A 21,266-nucleotide genomic window follows, 5' to 3' on the forward strand; every position below is an offset into this window, starting at 1 on the left:
CTGCAAAGCTGAAAATGGCGCAGACCCCCCCATTCAAAGAGGACCAACTGGCCAGTCCGAAGACGCGGTGCCCACGGGACTGGCACAGCGCCCACTAGCGGCTGTGTTCCTGCAACAGCAAGAGCTACGACCGACCGCGCCTCCGGGGACCTGCCTGCCTGAAAGAGCCTGTGTTGAAGCGATGACAACAAAGCTCAACCGCTGGTGACCCGGGTCCCCACGGCCGCTGCCATTCGAGGGCACACCTACTTCTCCATCACAGAGGGAACCCGAGCTGGAAGGAAGGTGAACCGGGAAGCGGTGAGCGCTGCGCGGCCAGAACTGGAGGCAGAAAGGTGGCCGATGAAGACAGCCCAGCTCACACGCCTGTCTCTACAGAAGGGGGGGAAAACACTTAGCCCAGGTATTACCCTGAAGGACACACACGGGGCTTGTCCTCATTATTACAAACTACTGAAAAGATCCAATTCCCTGTGGCAGAGCCACAGTTTACATGGGGTGTGATCTTGTCAGCGAAGTGGGGCTAACAACAGTTCTGTGATAAAACCAGAATCTTTTACTTTGACCACAAGCCCAGAAACAAAACCAAAGATGACAAGCCCCCAAACCTCCAAAACCTCCTCCCCACGCTACAGCTGTAACACAATGCAACAAACTACAGCACATGAGTGCCCTTTAACCAAAATTTGTCAAAGTAGTTAAAAGCTTTATTTTAATTTCAAGAAGGTATTTCCTTCCTGCTGAATTTCTAGGTTTTGTTTATTTTACAGACCAGATAGGAAATGTGTTCATTACAGTTTTTGTGTTTATAAAAAGTATAAAAGTATATATACGTATAAAAGTATATATATATGTATAAAATGTATAAAAAGCATAAAAATGTCTTTAAAAGTATGCCATTATGTTTCATGTTTGGGGCCATCCACAAGCGTTTACTGACCTGGCATAGAACACTGTAACTTGGCATATTTGGGCAGTGACTGCTTTTTATTTTTGAAGCGGGATGGGTAAAAAGGAACTATACAAGGAAAATAAATACATTTTTTAAATTCACAACTCAAAATCAGCATTCACAGCTTTTACTCGTTCACAGTTTAAGAACACAAGGGGAGCTCAAAAGCCTGCCTAGTCCATGCTTCATCCAAATGGCATCTGTGATAATGATGCAGAAGGGCAAGGGACTACTAATATCAATGTGAACTAGAACACTGCTCAAAAGCAAATGGGCTTTTTAAACAGGCAATGATATGACTTTTTATTGAAACCAGGAGTCAGGATTTATAAACAAGAACAAAGTAATTACTAACACATGGATGTTTTACCTGATGATCAGTCTTCTTCCTAAATTTCAAAGGTGATGATGCCTTCACGCATTAATAATTAATCAAAATGCTTTTGGTCACCTTTGCTCCTGCTAAACCTATTCAGGCATTTCTGTAGGGCTCCAGAAAGGCAACTCAATTATTATCAAATAATTTCATTAAATAAAGATACCTTGTTTTTAATCACTGAACCCTTCTTTAAAAAATAATCATAAACTCATGTCAGCAAGTCAAATTCTGCCATCACAAAACTTCTCTTGATTCTGCCATCACAAAACTTCTCTTGATTTGTTGCTTCATTTACTGGGAAGAGTTATAACATGATATAGAATAACAGCATAAAATGAACTCTGAATAATGCAAAACAGGACAGTATCTATGTCCAAAATAAATATTTAAGATTTTTTTTTAACGTGCCAAGCTAAGGGCAGTAACACATGAAAATATGCTCAACATCATTAAACATCAGGGAAGTACAAAGTAAAACCACAATGAATCACCACCACACACCTATCGGAATGGTTAAAATATGAATCTGACCGCACCAGGTGTTGGTGAGGATATAAAGTGACTGGAACTCTCCTACACCGCTGGGGGGAAGGTAAAATGCACAACCACTTTGGGAAACAGCGGGCAGTTTCACTGTTAGGTATTTAACCCCAGAGAAACAAAAACACAGGTCCTATTACCACCACCCTGGAAACCTGCTGACTTAACATTCCAGAAGTTTTTACACTAAGGGTTGTTTTAGTAAAACTGCCATTGCTCCTAATTTGGAATTGTGTTTAAAAGGAAGAGAATATACTTTCACTAACTGCCCTCACTGTGCCAAAACAAAGTCTTTTTTTTTTAAAGATTTTATTTTTATTTATTTGACAGAGAGAGAGACAGCCAGAGAGGGAACACAAGCAGGAGGAGCAGGAGAGGGAGAAGCAGGCTTCCCGAAGAGCGGGGAGCCTGATGCGGGGCTCGATCCCAGGACCCTGGGATCATGACCTGAGCCGAAGGCAGCCGCTTAACGACTGAGCCACCCAGGCGCCCCAAAACAAAGTCTTAAGTACGCAAACATCATGATTATGAGCTTGCTGAAGTAGTCATCAGGATTTTCTATTACGTCAGGGAATGGAAGGAGATCTCCAGCATCACAAGTGTTGCAAATGGCTACTCAGTGCAATGTGCAGCCTGAGTCCATCCAGGATGGCTGTGCCCAATTTTAACATCATGTTATGGGTAAATAAGCACTGGAAAATAAACCACAAACCCACAGTATATCTTTTACTTTTGTAAACATGATTTGTGGATAACTTTTCAGTTTTCCCAAAGGCTGATATATATTTTAATAATTTGAATACATCAGTGTTAATTGAGTCGGCATAGGTCACCTAACCAACTACCATGATGTTTTGATGCTAAGGGCTATACCTTTCAATAAAGCTATTGAAATACAAAAACAAAAACAAAGGGCCAAAGACTTGTGCGTGAATGCTTATAGCATCTAGTAATATCCTAAAACTGGAAACAACTTCAATGTCCACAACAGTTGAACAGAGAAGCTGTGGCACGCCCACACAACGGAATCCTGCTCAGCAGTAAAAAGTCAAGGACGGTGATAAATGCAGTGATATGGGTGGAATCTCAAAATCAATATCCTAAGTGAAACAAGCCAAGCAAAAAGCACATAGTGTACGACTCCATTTATATAAAGTTACAGAACATGCCAGCAAATCCACTGATGGGTTTGCCAGAGACAGGGTGGAGTAAAAGGGGCCCGAGGAAACTTTTAGGGGTGAGGGGAATGCTTGTCATGGTGATTGTGGTGATGGTTTTGCAGGCGTGTATGTATGGAAAAACTGAGCGCGTTATACACCTTAAATACATGCACTTCAGTCACGTTGCAGGTTGGGGGAGGGCTGCCGCACCCTAAATTCTCCCTCTTGTTCTCTTAGGAAGCTTAAAGGAAAACATTTCAAATCATGGTGATGAGAAGGCCTTTGGAGCCTGAAACATGAGCCAGCTGCGAGCCACGAAGCCCGGGCTCCTCCTGTGTGCAGGCATATGCATCTTTGTTTTTCTGTATTTACGGAATCCAACCCCTGAGGAAGCAGAGGAGGAACCCACCTACCCAGCAGTAGTGGAATGTGGCTTTTATCCGGATGAACTGTGTTCAGCTTTATTTGAAGGGAAAGGGGCCGCCCTCCAAATTGCAAGATTTTGCAAAAACCCTCGTGGTTCTCAAATTCTTGCTCATTTACGCACACCAGGAAATTGCTCTAGGATTTCCCAGGAGTTGCATTTCATAACCAGACCCTTGTCTGCAGAAGAGAGCAGTTTCTCTTTGGCATATATTATAACAATTCATAAGGAACTGGCAAGGTTTGTGCAGCTTCTCAGAGCTACTTATGTGCCTCAAAACGTTTACTGTATTCATGTTGATGAAAAGGCCCCGAAGAAGTACAAGACTGCTATGCAAACCCTGGTTAACTGTTTTGAAAATATTTTTATTTCATCAAAGAGAGCAACAGTGGCTTACACTGGCTTTACAAGACTCCAGGCAGATATTAACTGTATGAAAGACCTGGTCCATTCCAAATTTCAATGGAACTACGTCATTAACCTTTGCGGACAGGATTTTCCAATCAAAACAAACAAAGAAATCATACACTACATCAGAACCAAATGGAATGACAAAAACATCACTCCTGGAGTAGTTCAACCACCAAACATGAATTCCAAGACAAGTGAAAGTCAGCCTGAATCCACCCCTGAAGGAAATATCTACATATCTCCAAACAAAAGATTCAAGGACGAACCGCCCCATAACTTAACAATTTATTTTGGAAGCGCTTACTATGTCCTAACGAGGAAGTTCGTAGAGTTTGTACTGACTGACACCCGCGCAAAAGACATGCTTCAGTGGTCCAAAGACATCCAGAGCCCGGAACGACATTACTGGGTGACTCTGAACCGACTGAGAGGTAAGAACAATCCAGCAACGTGGCGTCTGTTCAGATCAGAGGCAACAACAGAAGTTTATTCTCGAGTGAAAACTCTATTTCACTACTTTACTATGGCTCAGTAAATAGCTCTGCATTTTGCAAGACCTTTCACTTGAGGAGTACGGGAGGGTCTGGTTTTAGGGGTCTGAAGTTTGCTGAGGGTGTGCCATGTTCCCAAACCAGCCCAGTTGTTTTGTTCCCTCTCTGAAAAGAAGTCCTACCAGCATCTGAGCAGAAATCTTCAGACACTTCTTGATTCAGTCATTAAATACTACTACGTACCAACTAGTGCCAGACATTATGCTAGGGGCTCTTTAAGAATAGAAAATATTAGAAGTAGTAATTTTTTGGGTGGCAGATAGGATACCTCAGATAGGTTCCCCGAGAGGCAGAGGGAGAGTTGATGTCCTTCTTTATGTGGACTTATTTTCTCTTTGCATAAAGCTGAGTGGCTCCTGTAGGGGATGTGGCTTCAAGTTCGAACAGCTAAGTTAATCGGTCCAGATGACAGTGCAAACACTGGATCCGGTAAAAACTGGTTAGGTGCTTATTATAATCTCTCATATCCACTGAAAATCCTATTTTCGAATCCCCTCAGAGGGCTATCATGGGGAAAACACAATACCAAGAGACCCAACATCATCAGGCCAAGGGTGCGTTGTACTCATTCGGTGAGTTACTGGGGATGGAGAAAGGGATGAAAGCGAAGCACAGCGCTGGGACACAAGGCCAGTGTGGCCCTCTCCAGCCGCTCCCAAAGCGTTACCCCTCATCAGACCACAGCTGAACACTCCGAGCGAGGTGGACACCCCCCGCCCCGGACTCCTGCCTGTGCAGGAAGGGGGAGGGCCGGCACAGAAGTGGGAGCCAAGGGCTGAGGAGCTGCCTGCGCCGCAATGCCTGGTCTGCTTCCCCCACAGATGCCCCGGGAGCCACGCCGGAGGCCGGCTGGGAGGGAAATGTTCATGCTGTGAAGTGGAGACACGAGGAGGGAAGTGTTCACGATGGATGTAAAGGTAAAAATCAAACCAAATCAAAAGCAAGCCTTCCCGTTGTAGGCAAACTTGACAACTGCTGCCGGGGTAAGGTCAGGAGACGCAGACGACCGCTAGCAGAAGTAGTGAGGGGATGAGTGAGGTCCCAATTCCTTGGGGTCAGTTTTTTAAAAACTTCTTACGTAATTATAATACCTAGACAGCAAAGCGCACAAATCCTAAGTATTTGGGTTGATGCATTTTCACAAAGTGAACACTAAACCGGGCTGCAACTTTAAACGTTTTAAAATAAAAACACACAAGCTAGCTGGTTTCTTCCACCTGCTCCTAGAATTCAAACTCAACATTTATTTAAAAAAGCTCTGGGTCTCCCTCAGTCTCTACTAGAATAGATGAGGGAGTAACACAGGTGTATGCTCCAGAGTGGGTTCTTAAGTAGTTCTTGCTGAAGGAAAGTCTTTTCGCTTTTTCCCCTCAGGAGACTCTCCCGGGGAGCTGTGGATTCTTGTCTGGTGTCCCAGAGGTTTTAGTTACCAGGACAACAGAGAAAAGACAGACCTGGGGTGGGGAGGGCAGTGTCCCTCTTTGGTGGACAGGCTAGAAAAGCACTGGCTGACCAGCAGGTTCTCAGGCACCACAGTCTGGGGGGAGATGCCTAGGGACTGGGAGGACCAGAACCAGGCTCCTGTCGCGCTGTTCAGGCCTACTCTCCAGGCGCCAGCTCTCCCTGACCCCCGCCGAAGCCTGGGGTTGGGCGGCTGCCCGAGAGGAGCACACGGTCTCGGGGAGAAGACGAAGGCCAATGGTCACAGTGCCACGTCCACAAGTCCAGTGGGGAGAGGTGCAAGCGCTCTGGGAGCCCACCTGGAAAGGAAAATGAGGTGTCCAACCTTTATGGGGCCGCCAACTGTGTGGGACAGAGAAGGCGCGAAGAGCCGGGCAGACGTGCGTGCAGGTGGCTGGGGCAGAGCATCCTCTGTCCGAAGGGATCTGGCTTGCCCGTTCCGTCCACACGCAGCTTCCCAGCCACGCAGGAGGGGCCACCACATACAACCACCTCTTCTCATTGTGCATTTGAGTGTGGTCCCCTGGCTTGAATGACAGTACACCAGCTAGCCACCAGGCTCACCCAGTTTTCAAGCTGTTTAAAAGGCTGGCCCAAAAGCAACAGGTTGCAGACAAATGAAAAGTGTAAAACCTAACATCAGAGTAATTCAAAGATGAGCAATTCCTGCTGCCATGTACGCAGCCACCCTCCTGACAGGTACCAGGTCTGGAAGGGCTGGAAGAATTTTCTAGATGTCTTTAATAAATATTTTAGCCAGTATTCAATTAGGGAGCTATTCACACAGTAAGAAGGTGACAGTCAAACAACAGGCTAAGGAGCAACCTTGACCTTTCTTTAGAAAGCAGGTGCTTGTTGCCATTACACACTGGGGTTGACAAGACTGGTAACTAAATGCTCGGGTAGGGGTGGGGGCCGGGGGCTCAGATTCCTCCTGAAAACATGATTCACTCACAGTATAAGAAGTCATGAAGGCCTGTTGCTATCAATAATAATGATTTAGAATTCTTAGAGTGACAACCTGAATATTTCAATGTTTGTCAAAAAGCCCAATTACTGTGAATCTTAACAAAAATCATCATTGCCCCGAAGTAAACACTTCAGAAAGTTCTTGCCATTGCTCACTTCAGTGTGCAAACCATCCACAGTATAGCAGCGATGTGGCCCCTGCCTCAGGCCGAGCACTGGCGGGTGAGTGTGGCAGACCCTGCCCCCTTCCAGAGCCCGGCTCTGGGTCTTGCAGCCCATCCTCACAATGACTCACAGCTGTTAACTACCATAGTCACACTTTACAGAGGAGGAAGCCCAGGCTCTGAGAAGTGAGGTCACTCCCCATGTCACAGGAAGTGGCCCAGGAAGTGGCAGAGCCAGGTCTCAAACCAGGTGCCACTGCCTGATGCCCCTCCACTGGATATGCTGACACAAAGAGGGACAGTCACCCTGTTGTTATTTGTAATCACCAAAACAGCACGAGCCCGACTCTGAGGACTTTCCATTTGCTTGTGTTCCCTTCCGGCTCAAGCTCATGTGTGTGGAAATGAGACAGAATTATCCAGTTACAATCAAGGTGCAGCTGAAAATCTTTTTACTCTGTCCTAAGTTTTTCAGACTGCCTGTCTTCACATTCAGACTTTTCAACTGGTGAAATGTAATTCTACTGATACTCCGTGACACACTGTACCAAGAATGCCTACCAGAAAGATTTCAGTCATGACGACAGTTGCAGCTTAGAGCGCTCACCCTGCAGGAGCTGCTTGACCCTTTACCGGATGAGCGCCTGCTCACCAGGGGAACGTTCTTTCCGCCTTTTTCCCGTCTCACCAGCAACACTGGATGATTCTGTGCATGTAGTTCCGCCCCTTTCCTATATTTCCCTCAGACAGGTTTTTAAAAGTAGGATGACTGGGTTGGTGTGGAGAGAAAGTAGGGCAGAACTGGGCACAGAGCAAGGTCTCCAAAATGGGGAGACCTTTCCCTCACAAACAAACTGAGCGCTCGCTTCTCTGGGAACCGAAGGTGGTAATGGAGTCACCTCAGGGTGTTGGTGGGAGGGTGACAGAGAAGGAAGCGCCAAGCACAGCGTCAGGCACATGAGACATGCTACTGAGCTCATCTCGAAGGAATTCAGCACTGGATTCTAACTATCATTCCAATTTTAATTCCTTCCATTTGTATCACACACTCACTCTGCAAGAGCAAGAACCGACTGCAGCAAGGAACTGTTACCACTGATGCAATTCTCGTGAACTACCCACAACCAAGGAAAACAAAGTTTGTAGAACCTAACAGAATTTAGAGTGGGCCAGGCAAATGAGTGCTATATTACACCTCTCTCGTGTGTTCATTAATAACGAACATTCCACAGCATTCCCTTAAAGTAGCCATTAAACATGCCAGAGATCACTGACAGAAAAAATGAAACATCCCTGTCCCCACGGATTCAAAATCCAACACAGAAGCCCCGGTCAGAGCGATCCGAGAAATCATGCTCGGTCTGAGCTCCTGTGAAGCAGGGGCCTGTACAGATGATCCTGGAAAAGTGTCCCTTTTTGTGTGTGAATGTAAACTGATGACACAAAGGCAGCTCGGTTTTTGTGCTTCTTCCTGCAGGCCGCTACGTCCACGAGAGCTGCGTGTATGGACCAGGAGACCTGCCGTGGATCATTCGGTCACCTTCTTTGTTTGCCAACACGTTCGACTCGACAGACTCTCTGGTGGTGACCTGCCTGGAGCGGTGGCACCGGCTGCGGGTGCTGCGACAGGCAGAGGCTCCTGTGGAGCCACACTGGCGTTTCCCACAGGACGGTCACTTCAACAGGAGACTGAGCCACTGAGCGGGAAGCTGCAGAGTGTTTGCTTTCTTACTGCTACCGCTTGTTCCTGACTTGTAATAAGAGAACTCTGACCCAAAGAAGGAAGGATGAGAAATGATTCCTTGATACAAGCTAGTCATCAGATGAATTTAGAAACATGCTGTTGATGAGGCCCTCGATCTAAAGATGGTGGCTTCAGCAGTGAGGGGGGCTGTGGCGCTGCGTACGAGCATTAGCCGGCCCGTGGCTTTTGTCAGAAAAATTCCCTGGACCGCGGCTTCGAGTGAGCTGAGAGAACACTTTGCACAGTTCGGCCATGTACGGAAGTGCACTGTACCCTTTGACAAAGAGACTGGATTTCACAGAGGTATGGGTTGGATTCAGTTTTCTTCAGAAGAAGAACTTCAGAATGCACTACAACAAGAAAATCATAATCTTGATGGAGTAAAGCTCCACGTTCAAGCTCAAAGACCAAAAGTTTTGCAAGGGGATCAAACATCTGATGAAGAGAAAGAGTTTTGAGACTATTACTACCTATTAAACAAAATTAAAAAAAAAAGAAACATGCTGTTGACAAACCGTTCCTATTAATCGTAGGCCACTTTTTAGCTCTGAGCAAGAAATCAAGAGAGGAAAAGTGACTCAAAGGTACTGCTGGGGGCCCCTGGACCTGCCAGCTGGACTGCTTCCATAAACAGTGGCGGCAAATCAAAACCTCCCAACACTAGATCCTGACTCAAATTAGGTAAGAACACATCTTATTTCTAAGATACTACTGTGTATGAGATTCTAATAAAGAACAAACTCCCACTGGAAACGAAACTCCGCTTATCTACAAGAGTCCTCTTTGGCTGTCAACCGTGTTAACTTTGTTCTGGTAATCCTAGAAAAACACAGAAGAGTCTACTTCCTTTGGGTAAAATGAAACTAATCTAGAGTTGAAACACACTCTCTTAAAAAGGTTGCCATACGATTCCGCAGCCTCGCGGCGCTAACAGAACCGTCTGCCCTGATGGCTTGCTCTGTGCTACGTCTGGGCTGCCCCATGCCAGTGACCACGACCACGACCATGACCACAGGGGCTTCGGGGTATTTGAAATGTAGACAGTGTGACTAAGTGAAACTTAATCTTTATTTTTAAAAAAATTTAATGAACTGAAATTTAAATAGTCACATGTGGCTGGTGGTTACCACACTGAACAGCACTGGCCAAAGGCAGGAATGATCTTAATTTTCTCTACTCACAGATTCGGGTCTCTAAACAGTCCATGGCTTTTTCATCATTCTGTGAGGACTTTCTCTATATTCTCTTTCTCTAAAATAGTTTGTGGCATCGTACAAGACTGAAAATGTTAAGTGGCACAACATGGAACAACCAAAATAAAGGAAAAGCAGGAACCACAGAAGACACTAAAGAAATAAATGTGTAACTCATAAGCAGAGTCTAAAGCCTCAGTGATATTTATTGCAAATACCTTTGCAATAAAATCAAATCAACTTAGTCAATGCAAATAGCCCTTGGAAAGCACAAAGCTAAACAGAAGGAAAAGAGGCTCTGAAAGCAGGTCCCACAAATCAAATGTAAGTAACCACAGAACATTAAAATCTTCAACAAGCATTTCTTCCACTCAGACACCTAATTTCAAGGAAAGCACACACTGAAAATGTTCAGACTGTCAAAGACAAGAACGCAAGAGCCCCACGACAGCACAGCTCTGCTTTTCTACACACTTCTACAGGCAAACACAGTGCTCACCAATGGTGCCAACTGGCTACGTTCTGAAAGCTCGAATTCACCACGACTGTGTCTCCTATATTTTATGACAACTCACTAGCAAGTTAAGGGCAAAACCCATTAAAAAAAAAAGCTTGTATCTTTTCAAGTTACTTGAAACACAAGCCTGCCTTCATTTTGTTTCAATGTTAATTGAATATTTCGTTTCAATGTCAATTGAATAGTCACACATCAGAAGGGTCTAATCCGGGAACCTACTTACCAGATTTGCCACAAGGATGAAGCACTTTAGAATGATTTCTGACTCACCTCACAGATGAGGAAACTGAGGCACAGGGCAACAGTGGGACTTTCCAGGACCACATGGCTAAGCAGGTGAAGCTGGGCTTTGGACCTAAGCAGGCAGTCTGGCTCCAGAGTCCAAGCCTTTACCACACCCCCTCACCTCATACAAAGAAACGAACTCAAACACAGAGCCGCGCTCCAAGGGATCAGATATAATAGAAGAAGCTATCTCAACAAATCCTTCCAGTAAAGATAAAATAAATAAATAAAAATATAAAAAACAAAATACTAAAAAAAAAAAAAGTAACTTAAAGCCACGGTGCAACGAAGCGGCAGGAGATTCAGGGAAGGACAAGCTGGGTTTCAGCAGTGTGCCGGGGGAACAACGGGAGCCGAGGGTGACAAACAGGCAGCCACCAAGGCCGGGACAGGCCAGGGAGGCCAACAGAAAGCAGCAGCCTCCGTTGGTGTTAGAACCAACAAGAAACTTCTGTTCGCTCTACTCTGAGTCAGACTCTCACTGTGTTCATTTGTAAGAAGAAAATTAAATCATGTGCAACAAGAATGTCTGAAACAGACCACTACAGACTGTACCTTAAAGGTGATGCATTAATCGGGATCTTGAGATAATTTCCCTTTTTGGGAGTAGTACCTTCTTGCTAACAATGTAGACTCTACAGTTCAATTTTTCTATTAGATTTCTCTAACATGTGAAAAAGTTCAAGGCTGCCTGTGTTGCATGTTATGCAGTTCCCTGAGGCTTAATACCTCCAAAGACCATAAAGATGGCAGAAAGCTAAAATTACCCGACGGACATCAGAGCTTGAAAAAAAATCAGCATTCGCAGACCACTTTTGAAGATACCCCTTTCCCTAACATTTTCTCCCGTTTCCATTCCCCCTCCCCAAGAAAAGACAGCAAAAAAGTGGTGCCCGGCTGGCTCAGTCAGTGGAGCATGCAACTCTTGATCTTGAGGTGGTAAATTCAAGCCCCACATTGGGCATAGAGATTACTTAAAAAAAAAAAAGAATCAGCATGAATGTAAATTTTTGTTTCACTTCTGACTTTAAAATATCCACATATCCCACTCAATGACCACAAAGCCTAAATAAATGAAGTCAGTGGCAAGTCAAATGCTACTGGGTCACAACTCTAACATCTAAATCAGGGATTCTCAAACTTTATAGTGCATGCAAGTTTCCAGGGCGGGGGTGTGAGGGTGGGGAATCTTGTTAAAATGCAGATTTTGATTCCACAGATCTGGAGAGGGACCCAGGAGTCTGCATTTCTTAAAAAGAGAAAAAACAAAAAACCTCCCAGGTGATGCCAATATTGCAGGACCATGGATGACGCTCTGAGTAACAAGCACATCGTTTATTTGGCAAACTAATTACTCCAGTGTGTTTCTCTTTATTACAAGAAGGGAAGAAGACAGTGGGGAATACAATTAATTTTTTGGCTAGTCACTTGTTTATAGCAAAAACAAACCAACCAACCTAGCAACTACATCTCTTTGGACCCTGTTTATGGAAATTAAGTGTGCACGCCGTGTGTTTCAGAACACACAAGCAGAGAGATCTCAAACCCTTGAGTCTCTTCTAGTGAACTGAAAAACCAAATGTATATGAAACTACAGAGTGGAAAGTAGAGAAAACGTACACCTAAATATCCCTGAGGTTCCCAAGGCATTCTCAGGACACTGGTTTCTCTAAATTTCAGACATTACTTAAAAAACCGAAAATATTTGTTTTAGACTTTGATGCTGTGGCTTCACCTCACTTCACTGACATTTCCCTGATGCACTGCAGTTCCTGGAGCTGCACATGACTCTTCCTTTTCGCAGTCTTGGCAGAAATGGCTGGTGTCCACTTCTTCCTGGGCATCCAGCTCTAGTACCTGTCCCAGGTTTCCCTGCAGTTCGGTGTGGCCACATGACTGAGCGATGGACAACGGAACGGGAGCAGAAGTGATGAGCACCACTTCCCGACCTGGGCCATAAAAATCTCCTATGCTGTATGCTCCCTGCCCTGTTCCCATCAGTCAGCCGAGTGCAGAATACTCCAGACCCCAGCAGGAGTCGAGTCCTTGAGTCTCCCTTGGGAGAAAGCTGCCCGACCAGGAACTGTCACTGCATCAGCCACGGGAATGTGAGGGCTGTGGGTCATAGCAGTTAGCCAACCTTGAGTGATACACTTAGTATTCCTATACTTTAGAGACTTGAATTTAGACATAGGAGTTTGATTCCTGAGAGCAGTACATACATTTGTCATTTATTATTTTAAAAACGTTATCATTTGGAATCTGGATCTAAAAGGAAAGTGTCTTAAGAACTTATTATAATCCTTCATTTTACATATTAGAATCTGGGGTCCAGAGAAATGATATTCCCAAGCCAGCGCTGGCGTGTGACCCAAAGCTGATCCATACCAGGCTCTCAGTGCTGGTTATGTGGATGAATGACTCCTACTCAAGTGGGCCACTGGCTGTCCCATGCTCTGTGATTTTCTAAACTGCACAGTGTCATACGCTGAATGTGTCCCCCACAAAAAGCGGAAGTCCTAGGCCTCAGTCACAACGTGACCTTCTTTGGAAATGAGGTCACTGTAGATGTAGTTAAGATGCAGTTACTGGGCGGGGGGGGGGGGCTATTCTAACAACTGGTGTCCTTATAAAAAGGCAAAATTTGGACACAGAGAGAGACTCCATAGAGAGAAAGCCATAGGAAGGCACACAGGGAGAAGATGACCATCTCACACCCCTCAGAAGGAACCAGCCCTGCCAGTACTGTGATTTTGGACTTCACACCTCAAGAACTGTGCGTAAATTTCTGTGGAGTCACCCAGTTTCTGGGGCCTTGTTGTGGCAGCCGGTGTTAGCAAACTAATACTTGGAGTTTTTTCTGAAAATATTTTCCCGAAACTTCCTGGAGGATAGCCAGTGTCCTTTCTTGCCTGCAGGAGGTTTCGACAGCCCTGGCAGCTGCCCTCATGAGATAGGAAGAGCCAGCGCTCCTGGTTCTCACCTGCCCTCTGCCCCCTTGTGCAATCCTGCCACCCTTAGTTCCCCTTTCCACCTGCTTCCTTCCCTTCCTTTGAAGTGCCCAAGGTGCTGACGTTTAAAAGTTCAGAAGTGTCCAGTAAAACTTGTCAAGTATCAAAAAAAGGTTTCAGACTTCCCCTGCAATTATTTCCATGACATAAAATCAACTTCTCTGTAAAGCTCTGTGCAGGCAGTCCTGTTTCGCTGCAAGTCTATTAACATGGTCACTGATGGATGTGTGAGGTCAGCCTATGAAAAGGACAGCTGCATGCCATCTAAGGGACGGTGACCGTTATGGGCAGAAGAAAATCAAAGTCTGGCTGCTTTGGATCAGTCAGTCCCCCAAGCCTGGCTGCCCACTGGAATCGTTCTGGGAACTCTCAAGATAAGCAGAAATCCCTGGAGCTCTACCCCAACCATGAAGATTATAGATTTAGTGGGCCTGAAACAGGGGATGGGAGCATATACTAACGTGGAGGTTCTACCGCACAAGCCTGGTTTGGGAGCCACCGATTTAGGGTATTTGGCTTCTCTAATAAATTTCAGCTTAATTTCCCACCTTCTCATATTTCTTTTCTTTCAACCCTGGAAGCAGACTTCCAGAATGTATTTGCAAATGTCTAACACATAAACAACACCTTCCATACTACGTGGGAAAACACACACACCTGAACACAACGTATGTGGAGTTGCCTTCCTGCCTGAAGGAGCCCCAGGCCAGCCGCGGGCCGGCTCCCACGGTGCTTCCCCCACAGGAGCCCTGCGCACACCTGCTGCCAAACGGCTCCTCTTGGTCGGCCGTCACCCTCCGTGCGTCCTGCACGGGCCTACACACTTATGCTCCCAGAGGCGTCAATGGTGCCACACCGCACGCCCACCTGGACCTGCTCCCTGGGCTGGCCCTCAGAGTTTCCACCATCCAGTCCGACTCGCTTCCCAGGCCTCCCTCCCGGCTGGCACAGGCCACCCTGCCCACGTGAGGACTACACCTCGCACTACACCTCCGTCTCCGCGGGCCCTTCTGATGCAGCAGCTGCTCTCTCCCTCCTCAACAGCCCCCACCGCCCCCACCCACATCCTACCGCCACCACTTGCGCCCTGTCCCATAGCTTCAGGCATCCCTGCCCACGTACCATCAGTGTCTTGGTGTATTTCTGTAAACGAGCCCATCGTTTCTCATTTTACTTAAGTTTACTTTAAATGTTAACATTATCTCCTGCCATAAATATCAAAGCAGCACCCCCTGCCACTACGGCAGCCTCTCTCCGAGCTCTGGGACATCGCCCTGTGTTCCGTTCCCAGCATTTGTCACAGCGACTACTGCCGTACTCAGCTCTCTGAGCACCTCTCTCCAACTGGACTGTGGGTTCCACGGAGGCAGGGGCTGTATCTGTCTTATCCACCAGGCTATCCCACCGCATGCACCGTGCTTAAAGCAGAGGCGAGCCCCTCTCAGGTGTTCAGTGAAAGCTGCTGAATGAAAGAACAGTTCACAATAGGGAGAAGGAGGGCGAGGGGCCCAGTGAAACAGAAGCAGAGTTCATATGGGTGAAAATACCAACAGGAGCTGTTGGCATCCATGCCATTAAACTAAGTGGTAGGTTTTCCGTGGCCAACAGAACACCAGAGACACAAACATCTGGGTCTGCGGCAGCGACACCAGGAAAACAGAGCCATCGGCATTTCCATCATGTGAGCTGCACGGGGGAGCTCCTACATCAGGTATTTGCTCCCTCGTGTGAGCACTCACCAAGGACATGTGACATGCTCTGGAGGTGAGACATGGACAAGCCTTGCTCCTTGCTCTCAAACCCTCACAGACGGAGCACAGAGGATTGTGAGCACAGCGGAAATGGTAAATACGTGTCCCTGCCTGCCTGGGCCAGCCCCAGCCGTCATTATACATGTCATTACACATTTGTCCAAACCCATAGAAGACAGACACCACCAAGGGAACCTGAAGAGATTTGGGGTGATGGTGTGTCGATGTAGGTTCATCGGTTGTAACAAATGCAGCCCCCCGCCCCGTGGGGGTGTTGATAATGGGAGAGGCTGTGCGGGGGGGGGGGGGAGTGCAGAAGGAATAGAGAAAATCCCTTACTTTCCTCTTAATTTTGTTATGAAAACTACTCAGAAATAATAATAACGAAATAAAGTCTTACAGGGAAAAAAGAAAGGAAAAAAATCAACTGTCCCAGTCCAGTGGGGAAACCACGACATAACTACCAATTACATTCTGATGAGGTCAGTGGGATAACAAGGTGCCCAGGGAATGGGGAAGGCGGCTTGGCAGCAAGGGTTCACAGAGGAAGCAATCGCTCTGGAGCGAAGGTTCACAGGGGGCATGACCTGCCCCAGCTGGCAGGTCAGGGCAGAGGGAACAAAGGCACACATAGGAGGTGGTCAGGGAGCGGCCCAAGCTTGGCCGGAGCTGGCCAGGCACGCAGGGACACGTCATAAAAGGCAGTCTGAGTCTACACCCAGCAAGGATGAGCCATGGAAGGGTTTTAAGCAGAGAAATAACAAACTAGATCTGTTTCAGAAAGAACTGAAGGATGTTGAAATGCCACATGGAGGGAGGGACCCTAAACCATCTGATTTCCTCAGCTACCAAAACAGAAGAAACGATATATGCCAACAACTCACTGTGTGACAAACTTCTGCTTTTATCTCTTTCAAGGCTCGTTCAGAAAACACACAACCGCAGCACCGCAGGAAGCAAAACCTGGAGAAATAATCCAAAATGGAGGATGACTTAAATAATAATTTAAAAATGATCACCCAGATTATCGGTTAACATTTGTTTAGTCTGTACAAAGGCCAAAAACTACAGAGAGAAAAATGGTCACATTTGATTCCATTAAGGAAAAAGAAATTAGTATGTCCCATATATATTTATTTATACTACTTTAAACCAGAAATATAGGCCATAGTCCCATTCCTGGTCCCTTGTAATAATCCTTTAGAATAATGTCTCTCCTACAAAAAAAATTAAATATAAATATATTAAAGAAAAAAAAACCCCACAAACATAAAAAGTCAAAAGACAGAACAGGAACTCTTGGGAGAGACTATTTTAAATATATATGAGATTCAGTGGTTTTTGTTTGTTTTAGATTTTATTTATTTATTTGAGAGAGAAAGAGCACAAGCAGAGTGAGCGGCAGGCAGAGGGAGGAAGAGAAGCAGGCTCTCCATTGAGCAGGGAGCCTGATGTAGGGCTCGATCCCAGGACCCTGGGATCATGACCTGAGCCAAAGGCAGATGCTTAACTGAATGAGCCACCCAGGCGCCCCGAGATTCAGTGTTTATGAATATTCAAAAAGGTCTCAAAAAGCAAAAATAAACAATGTATTAGAAAAATAGGCAAAGGCATTAACATGCGATTCATAGGAGAAATATAAATGGCCAAAACATACAAAAAATGCTTAACCTCAACTGCTAATTAAAGAAATTCACTGCAAAACAATGATGTGCCATGTTTTACGTATCTGGCAGTAATGAGAGAGACTAAAGTTATCCAGCTAGAAACAGAGGAAACAGGCATGTCTGTTGGTGGTGGGCACAACACGGTGCGTTTTAGAAGGACAATTTGTCAGTATCGAGGAAAAAAAGCACTTTTCCGAGCATCTCCTATAGAAACATGCTCACGAGTGTGCAAATGCATAAATATGTACTTATGAAGTTGTGTAAGACAGTGCTGCTTGTAACAAGGAAAAAGAGGAAAGCACCTAGATGTTCATCAACAGAGGAATGGTTATATAAATTATGAACACTCACATAGCTATTAAAAGTAGCAAGGTAAAGCTATATGCAAGGCCATGAAAACATGCTCACATTAGACAGAGAAGTAGGAAACAAAGAGGTTACAAGATATGTATAATACGTTTCCACGACTCGAAAGAATATACATTTATTTATAATTCCAATGGCAGAGGTGTAGGGAAGTGTGGAGTATGTGTGTTGGTGCCAGGCAGGTCTGTGGGGCGGGGGGGTGGGAAGGTGAAACTCCAAACAACTAAGAACACTGCCATGGGAGGCAGGGGCTGGGGGAAAGGGGCAAAACTCACCTGCACATTTTACTTTATACATTCCTCTAAAAATGCCACAATAGAAAGTCTCTCCAATTCCTTAGGGATTATAGTGGATACAGATTGTGTTAACAAAAACCCAATTAATAACACTGTACTACATTCATTTACTGTTGTTTAGGACCAAAAAAAAATCCTATTTTATGGATGCTTACTAATTATTAATAATTTAGAAAATTATTTTTTTAAAGATTTATTTATTTGACAGAGAGAGAGAGAAGCAGCAGAGGGAGAGGGAGAAGCAGACTCCCTGCAGAGCAGGGAGCCCTATGCGGGACTTGATCCCAGGACCCTGGGATCATGACCTGAGCCAAAGGCAGACACTTAACGACTGAGCCACCCAGGCGCCCCAGAAAATTATTTTTCTTTAAACAAAGGCTCAATGTTTTCATTACACTAGTCATTTGTTTCTATTTTTCTCTATATTTAAATCTTTATTATATAGGCTTTAATAAATGTATGAAGTCACCCCCAGATCAATTATCTAGTGTGGAGGCCATATTAATAGCAGGAGGGCAAAGCCAAAACAGGCCAAGCTCAATTAACTGGGAAGAGAGAAGAGAGATTAACCAGTGAAAAAGGGGAAAAACTAGGGAAGCCACAATCGGAGCAACAGGCTACAGGTAACCCCTTGCTCAAGACCCCAGAGTTGAGTCTGTTTCTGCTAAGTTCCTCTTTTGAGGTGAACCGTGGTTTTCTTAAAAAGAAGTGGGAAGCCAGACACAAAAAGTCAAATACTGAATGATTCTATGTATAGGAAATCTCCAAAATAGGCAAATCCATGAAGACAGAGAGCAGACCGGCAGTGGCCAGGGGCTGGGGCTGGGGGAATGGGAAGGGACTGCTCTGTGTCTATGGAGTTTTCCTTTGGGGTGAGGGAAATGGAAGCAGACAGAGGCTGGTGGCTGCACAGCACTGTGGTTGTAACAAACACCCCTGAAACATGCACCTTAAAATGGTCACTTTTATGTTACAACTTTAACCTTGAAATAATGTGTGTATATACCACATACAGAAACGCACACAAAAGTGGGATGAGGTGAGTCTACTTCCCCAGAACTTTAGCTTTTTAATTAATTCATTACTTTTTCTTTCTTTTAGCTTTATTTAGGTACAACTGACAAACACACATTTTCTATATGTAGGGTGTACAACTTGATGATTTGATGTATGTATACACTGTGAAACGATCATCACTATCAAGCCAATTAACATATCTACCACCTCACAGAGCTATCACTAAATGGTAAACCCTGAGAGGCTTAAATGATTTAAAGTCAGACTATCTGAAGAATATAATTTTTAAAATTAATTAATTAATTGATTTTTTTATGTAGTGTTCCATGATTCATTGTTTGCGTATAACACCCAGGGCTCCATGCAATACATGCCCTCCTTAATACCCATCACCAGGCTAACACATCCCCCCACCTCACCCCCCAAAACCCCTGAAGAATATAATCTTTAAAAGCCCCTTGGGCCTAAAATTTTACTCCTCTCCAAATCCACAAAGCCACAGGTTATGCCATTTCAGGGCATGGTGGTCACGCTGTCTGGCATAGTATGCCACGCATAGCGCACACACGTCTGTTAAATGGATGTGTACAAATGTGCCAGAATGCTCCAGATTCAAGGTGGTTGTTTATAGCTCAAAGTTTTTACTTACTTGAGATTCTCCCCGTTTCACCCCCGCCCATTTCCTGAATGAAAATAGTAAAAAAGTACTACCTTTCAACAAGTAATATGTTAGATGGAAGATTCCAGATGGCAGGTGGGACTACCAGTTATTAAAAGTATTTCTAAATGGTGGGAAGAGCTGAAAGCTTTGGCTTACTGAGACATTCTATAAAAAGGCACCTGCTACAGTCAACATTCATATTTTTTAAGGCAGAAATATACAGGTCACTTATGTTTGCTATAGAACTCTTGACCTTAGGATTTCTGGTGCTCTAGTCAGAGGACTTGTTTGCTACAAATTCAAAGCAAGTTATCACTATCAGCTAGGTCTTTAGCTGACTGACTGACCACACATTGGGTGACACTGTTTTCCACCACATGGTTTTCAGCAATTATAAGGAAATGGGAGCTGCCTGATGGGCAACATTTGTCCTTTGCTTTCTTCCCGTAGAAAAAACCAAATAATCCAATTCAAGTCTCATAAAGTGTCACATGAGAAATTTTTAAAACCCCTCTTTACTCTAAGTGCTCCTACTCTCAAGAACAGAAAGCACAGACACCAAAGCTGAGTGGACTTGGTGGGACACCACATGAGAAATGGCTATTGGGGAATGAACATGGTCTTATGGCAGCACCACTACCTCTAAGACACAACCCAAAACCAAAGGAAACCTTAAAGAAGACTGTGTGATTGGGGCGCCTGGGTGGCTCAGTCGTTAAGCGTCTGCCTTCGGCTCAGGTCATGATCCCAGGGTCCTGGGATCGAGCCCCGCATCGGGCTCCCTGTTCTATGGGAAGCCTGCTTCTCCCTCTCCCGCTCCCCCTGCTTGTGTTCCCTCTCGCTGTGTCTGTCTCTCTCAAATAAATAAATAAAATCTTTAAAAAAAGAAAAAGAAGACGACTGTGTGATTATAAAGCTACAGCACGAATCCTAACAGCACCAGTGTTGTCTAACCAGACTCCACACCATCTGCCCCACATCCCTTACTGACCTGTGCCGGCCATTCATCTCCAAGCCCACAACGGGGCAGATGAAACGTGCCCGCTGGAGGTCATCGTGTTTGTCACCTTTTGTGTTTCCTTTGTCCCCTTCCCAGGCAGGATTATCAGAAAGCCTGAGTTCTGTCACATTCTGTGAAAAACCATCCATAGTTTAAGAATTCATCTGATAAATGGATCATCCTTAGCCTCAATTAACCACCTAAATTGATAGAGAAATTGTTATTCCAGTCCTTTCCCATCCAAACCTCTTCTTCCTAGCTCCTTTCCTTTGGCCATCAATTGTAACATGGATAAAAAAATTAAACCATAAACTGCAATAGAAAACAAGAGCTTTAAAATTCAGACTGGTAAGTGAATTAGTTAATTTCTATTTTATAAATATTTTGCTATCTAAGGAAAAGTACCTTTGGACATGAAAAATAAGTCCACTAAGAGAAAGCTCTGTATTTTCATCCAGAAAGGAACATTTTCTTTCCCTGCGAATGAATCTTCACTGAGACTGTTCCATATTCCTAGTGGGCCATATTTATTTAGTAATTGAACAGACAGGGGTGCCTGGGTGGCTCAGTCGTTAAGCGTCTGCCTTCGGCTCAGGTCATGGTCCCGGGGTCCTGGGATTGAGTCAAGCATCGGGCTCCCTGCTCAGCGGGCAGCCTGCTTCTCTCTCACCCACTCCCCCTGCTTGTGTTCCCTCTCTCGCTGTGTCTCTCTCTGTCAAATAAATAAAATCTTAAAAAAAAAAAAAA

General features: G+C 45.1%; 2 protein-coding genes and 1 pseudogene across 3 annotated transcripts in view; 2 read left to right on the forward strand and 1 right to left on the reverse strand.

Annotated features, from left to right (window-relative positions):
• Positions 1–21,266, reverse strand: part of RTF2 (replication termination factor 2) — a 38,770-nt gene that overhangs the window by 10,870 nt on the left and 6,634 nt on the right. For both annotated transcript variants that reach the window (XM_025853301.2, XM_025853300.2), the window contains exons 4-5: positions 20,511–20,650; positions 16,397–16,475 (exon numbers count right to left, since the gene is read on the reverse strand). In XM_025853301.2, coding sequence (XP_025709086.1) covers positions 16,397–16,475; positions 20,511–20,650 — 219 coding nt within the window. The remainder of the gene's footprint in view (positions 1–16,396; positions 16,476–20,510; positions 20,651–21,266) is intronic.
• On the forward strand, positions 285–8,839 carry LOC112809903 (beta-1,3-galactosyl-O-glycosyl-glycoprotein beta-1,6-N-acetylglucosaminyltransferase 7). The gene is made up of 4 exons (XM_025853303.2): positions 285–403; positions 3,269–4,297; positions 5,239–5,334; positions 8,489–8,839. The coding sequence occupies exons 2-4, from the start codon at positions 3,328–3,330 to the stop codon at positions 8,710–8,712; spliced, it is 1,290 nt and encodes a 429-aa protein (XP_025709088.1). The 5' UTR covers positions 285–403; positions 3,269–3,327; the 3' UTR covers positions 8,713–8,839.
• Positions 8,866–9,251, forward strand: LOC112809902 (SRA stem-loop-interacting RNA-binding protein, mitochondrial pseudogene; annotated as a pseudogene).

Source organism: Callorhinus ursinus, unplaced genomic scaffold, assembly GCF_003265705.2.
Source record: "Callorhinus ursinus isolate GAN/ISIS: 27379988/994484 unplaced genomic scaffold, GSC_fseal_2.0 scaffold53, whole genome shotgun sequence".
Lineage (NCBI taxonomy): Eukaryota > Metazoa > Chordata > Mammalia > Carnivora > Otariidae > Callorhinus > Callorhinus ursinus.

Coding starts and splice junctions, on each gene's coding strand:
- LOC112809903 (XM_025853303.2), top strand. CDS start 3,328: ATGAGCCAGCTGCGAGCCACGAAGCCCGGGCTCCTCCTGTGTGCAGGC. Junction 4,298..5,238: donor GACTCTGAACCGACTGAGAG/GTAAGAACAATC, acceptor CTTCCCCCACAG/ATGCCCCGGGAGCCACGCCG. Junction 5,335..8,488: donor TGTTCACGATGGATGTAAAG/GTAAAAATCAAA, acceptor TTCTTCCTGCAG/GCCGCTACGTCCACGAGAGC.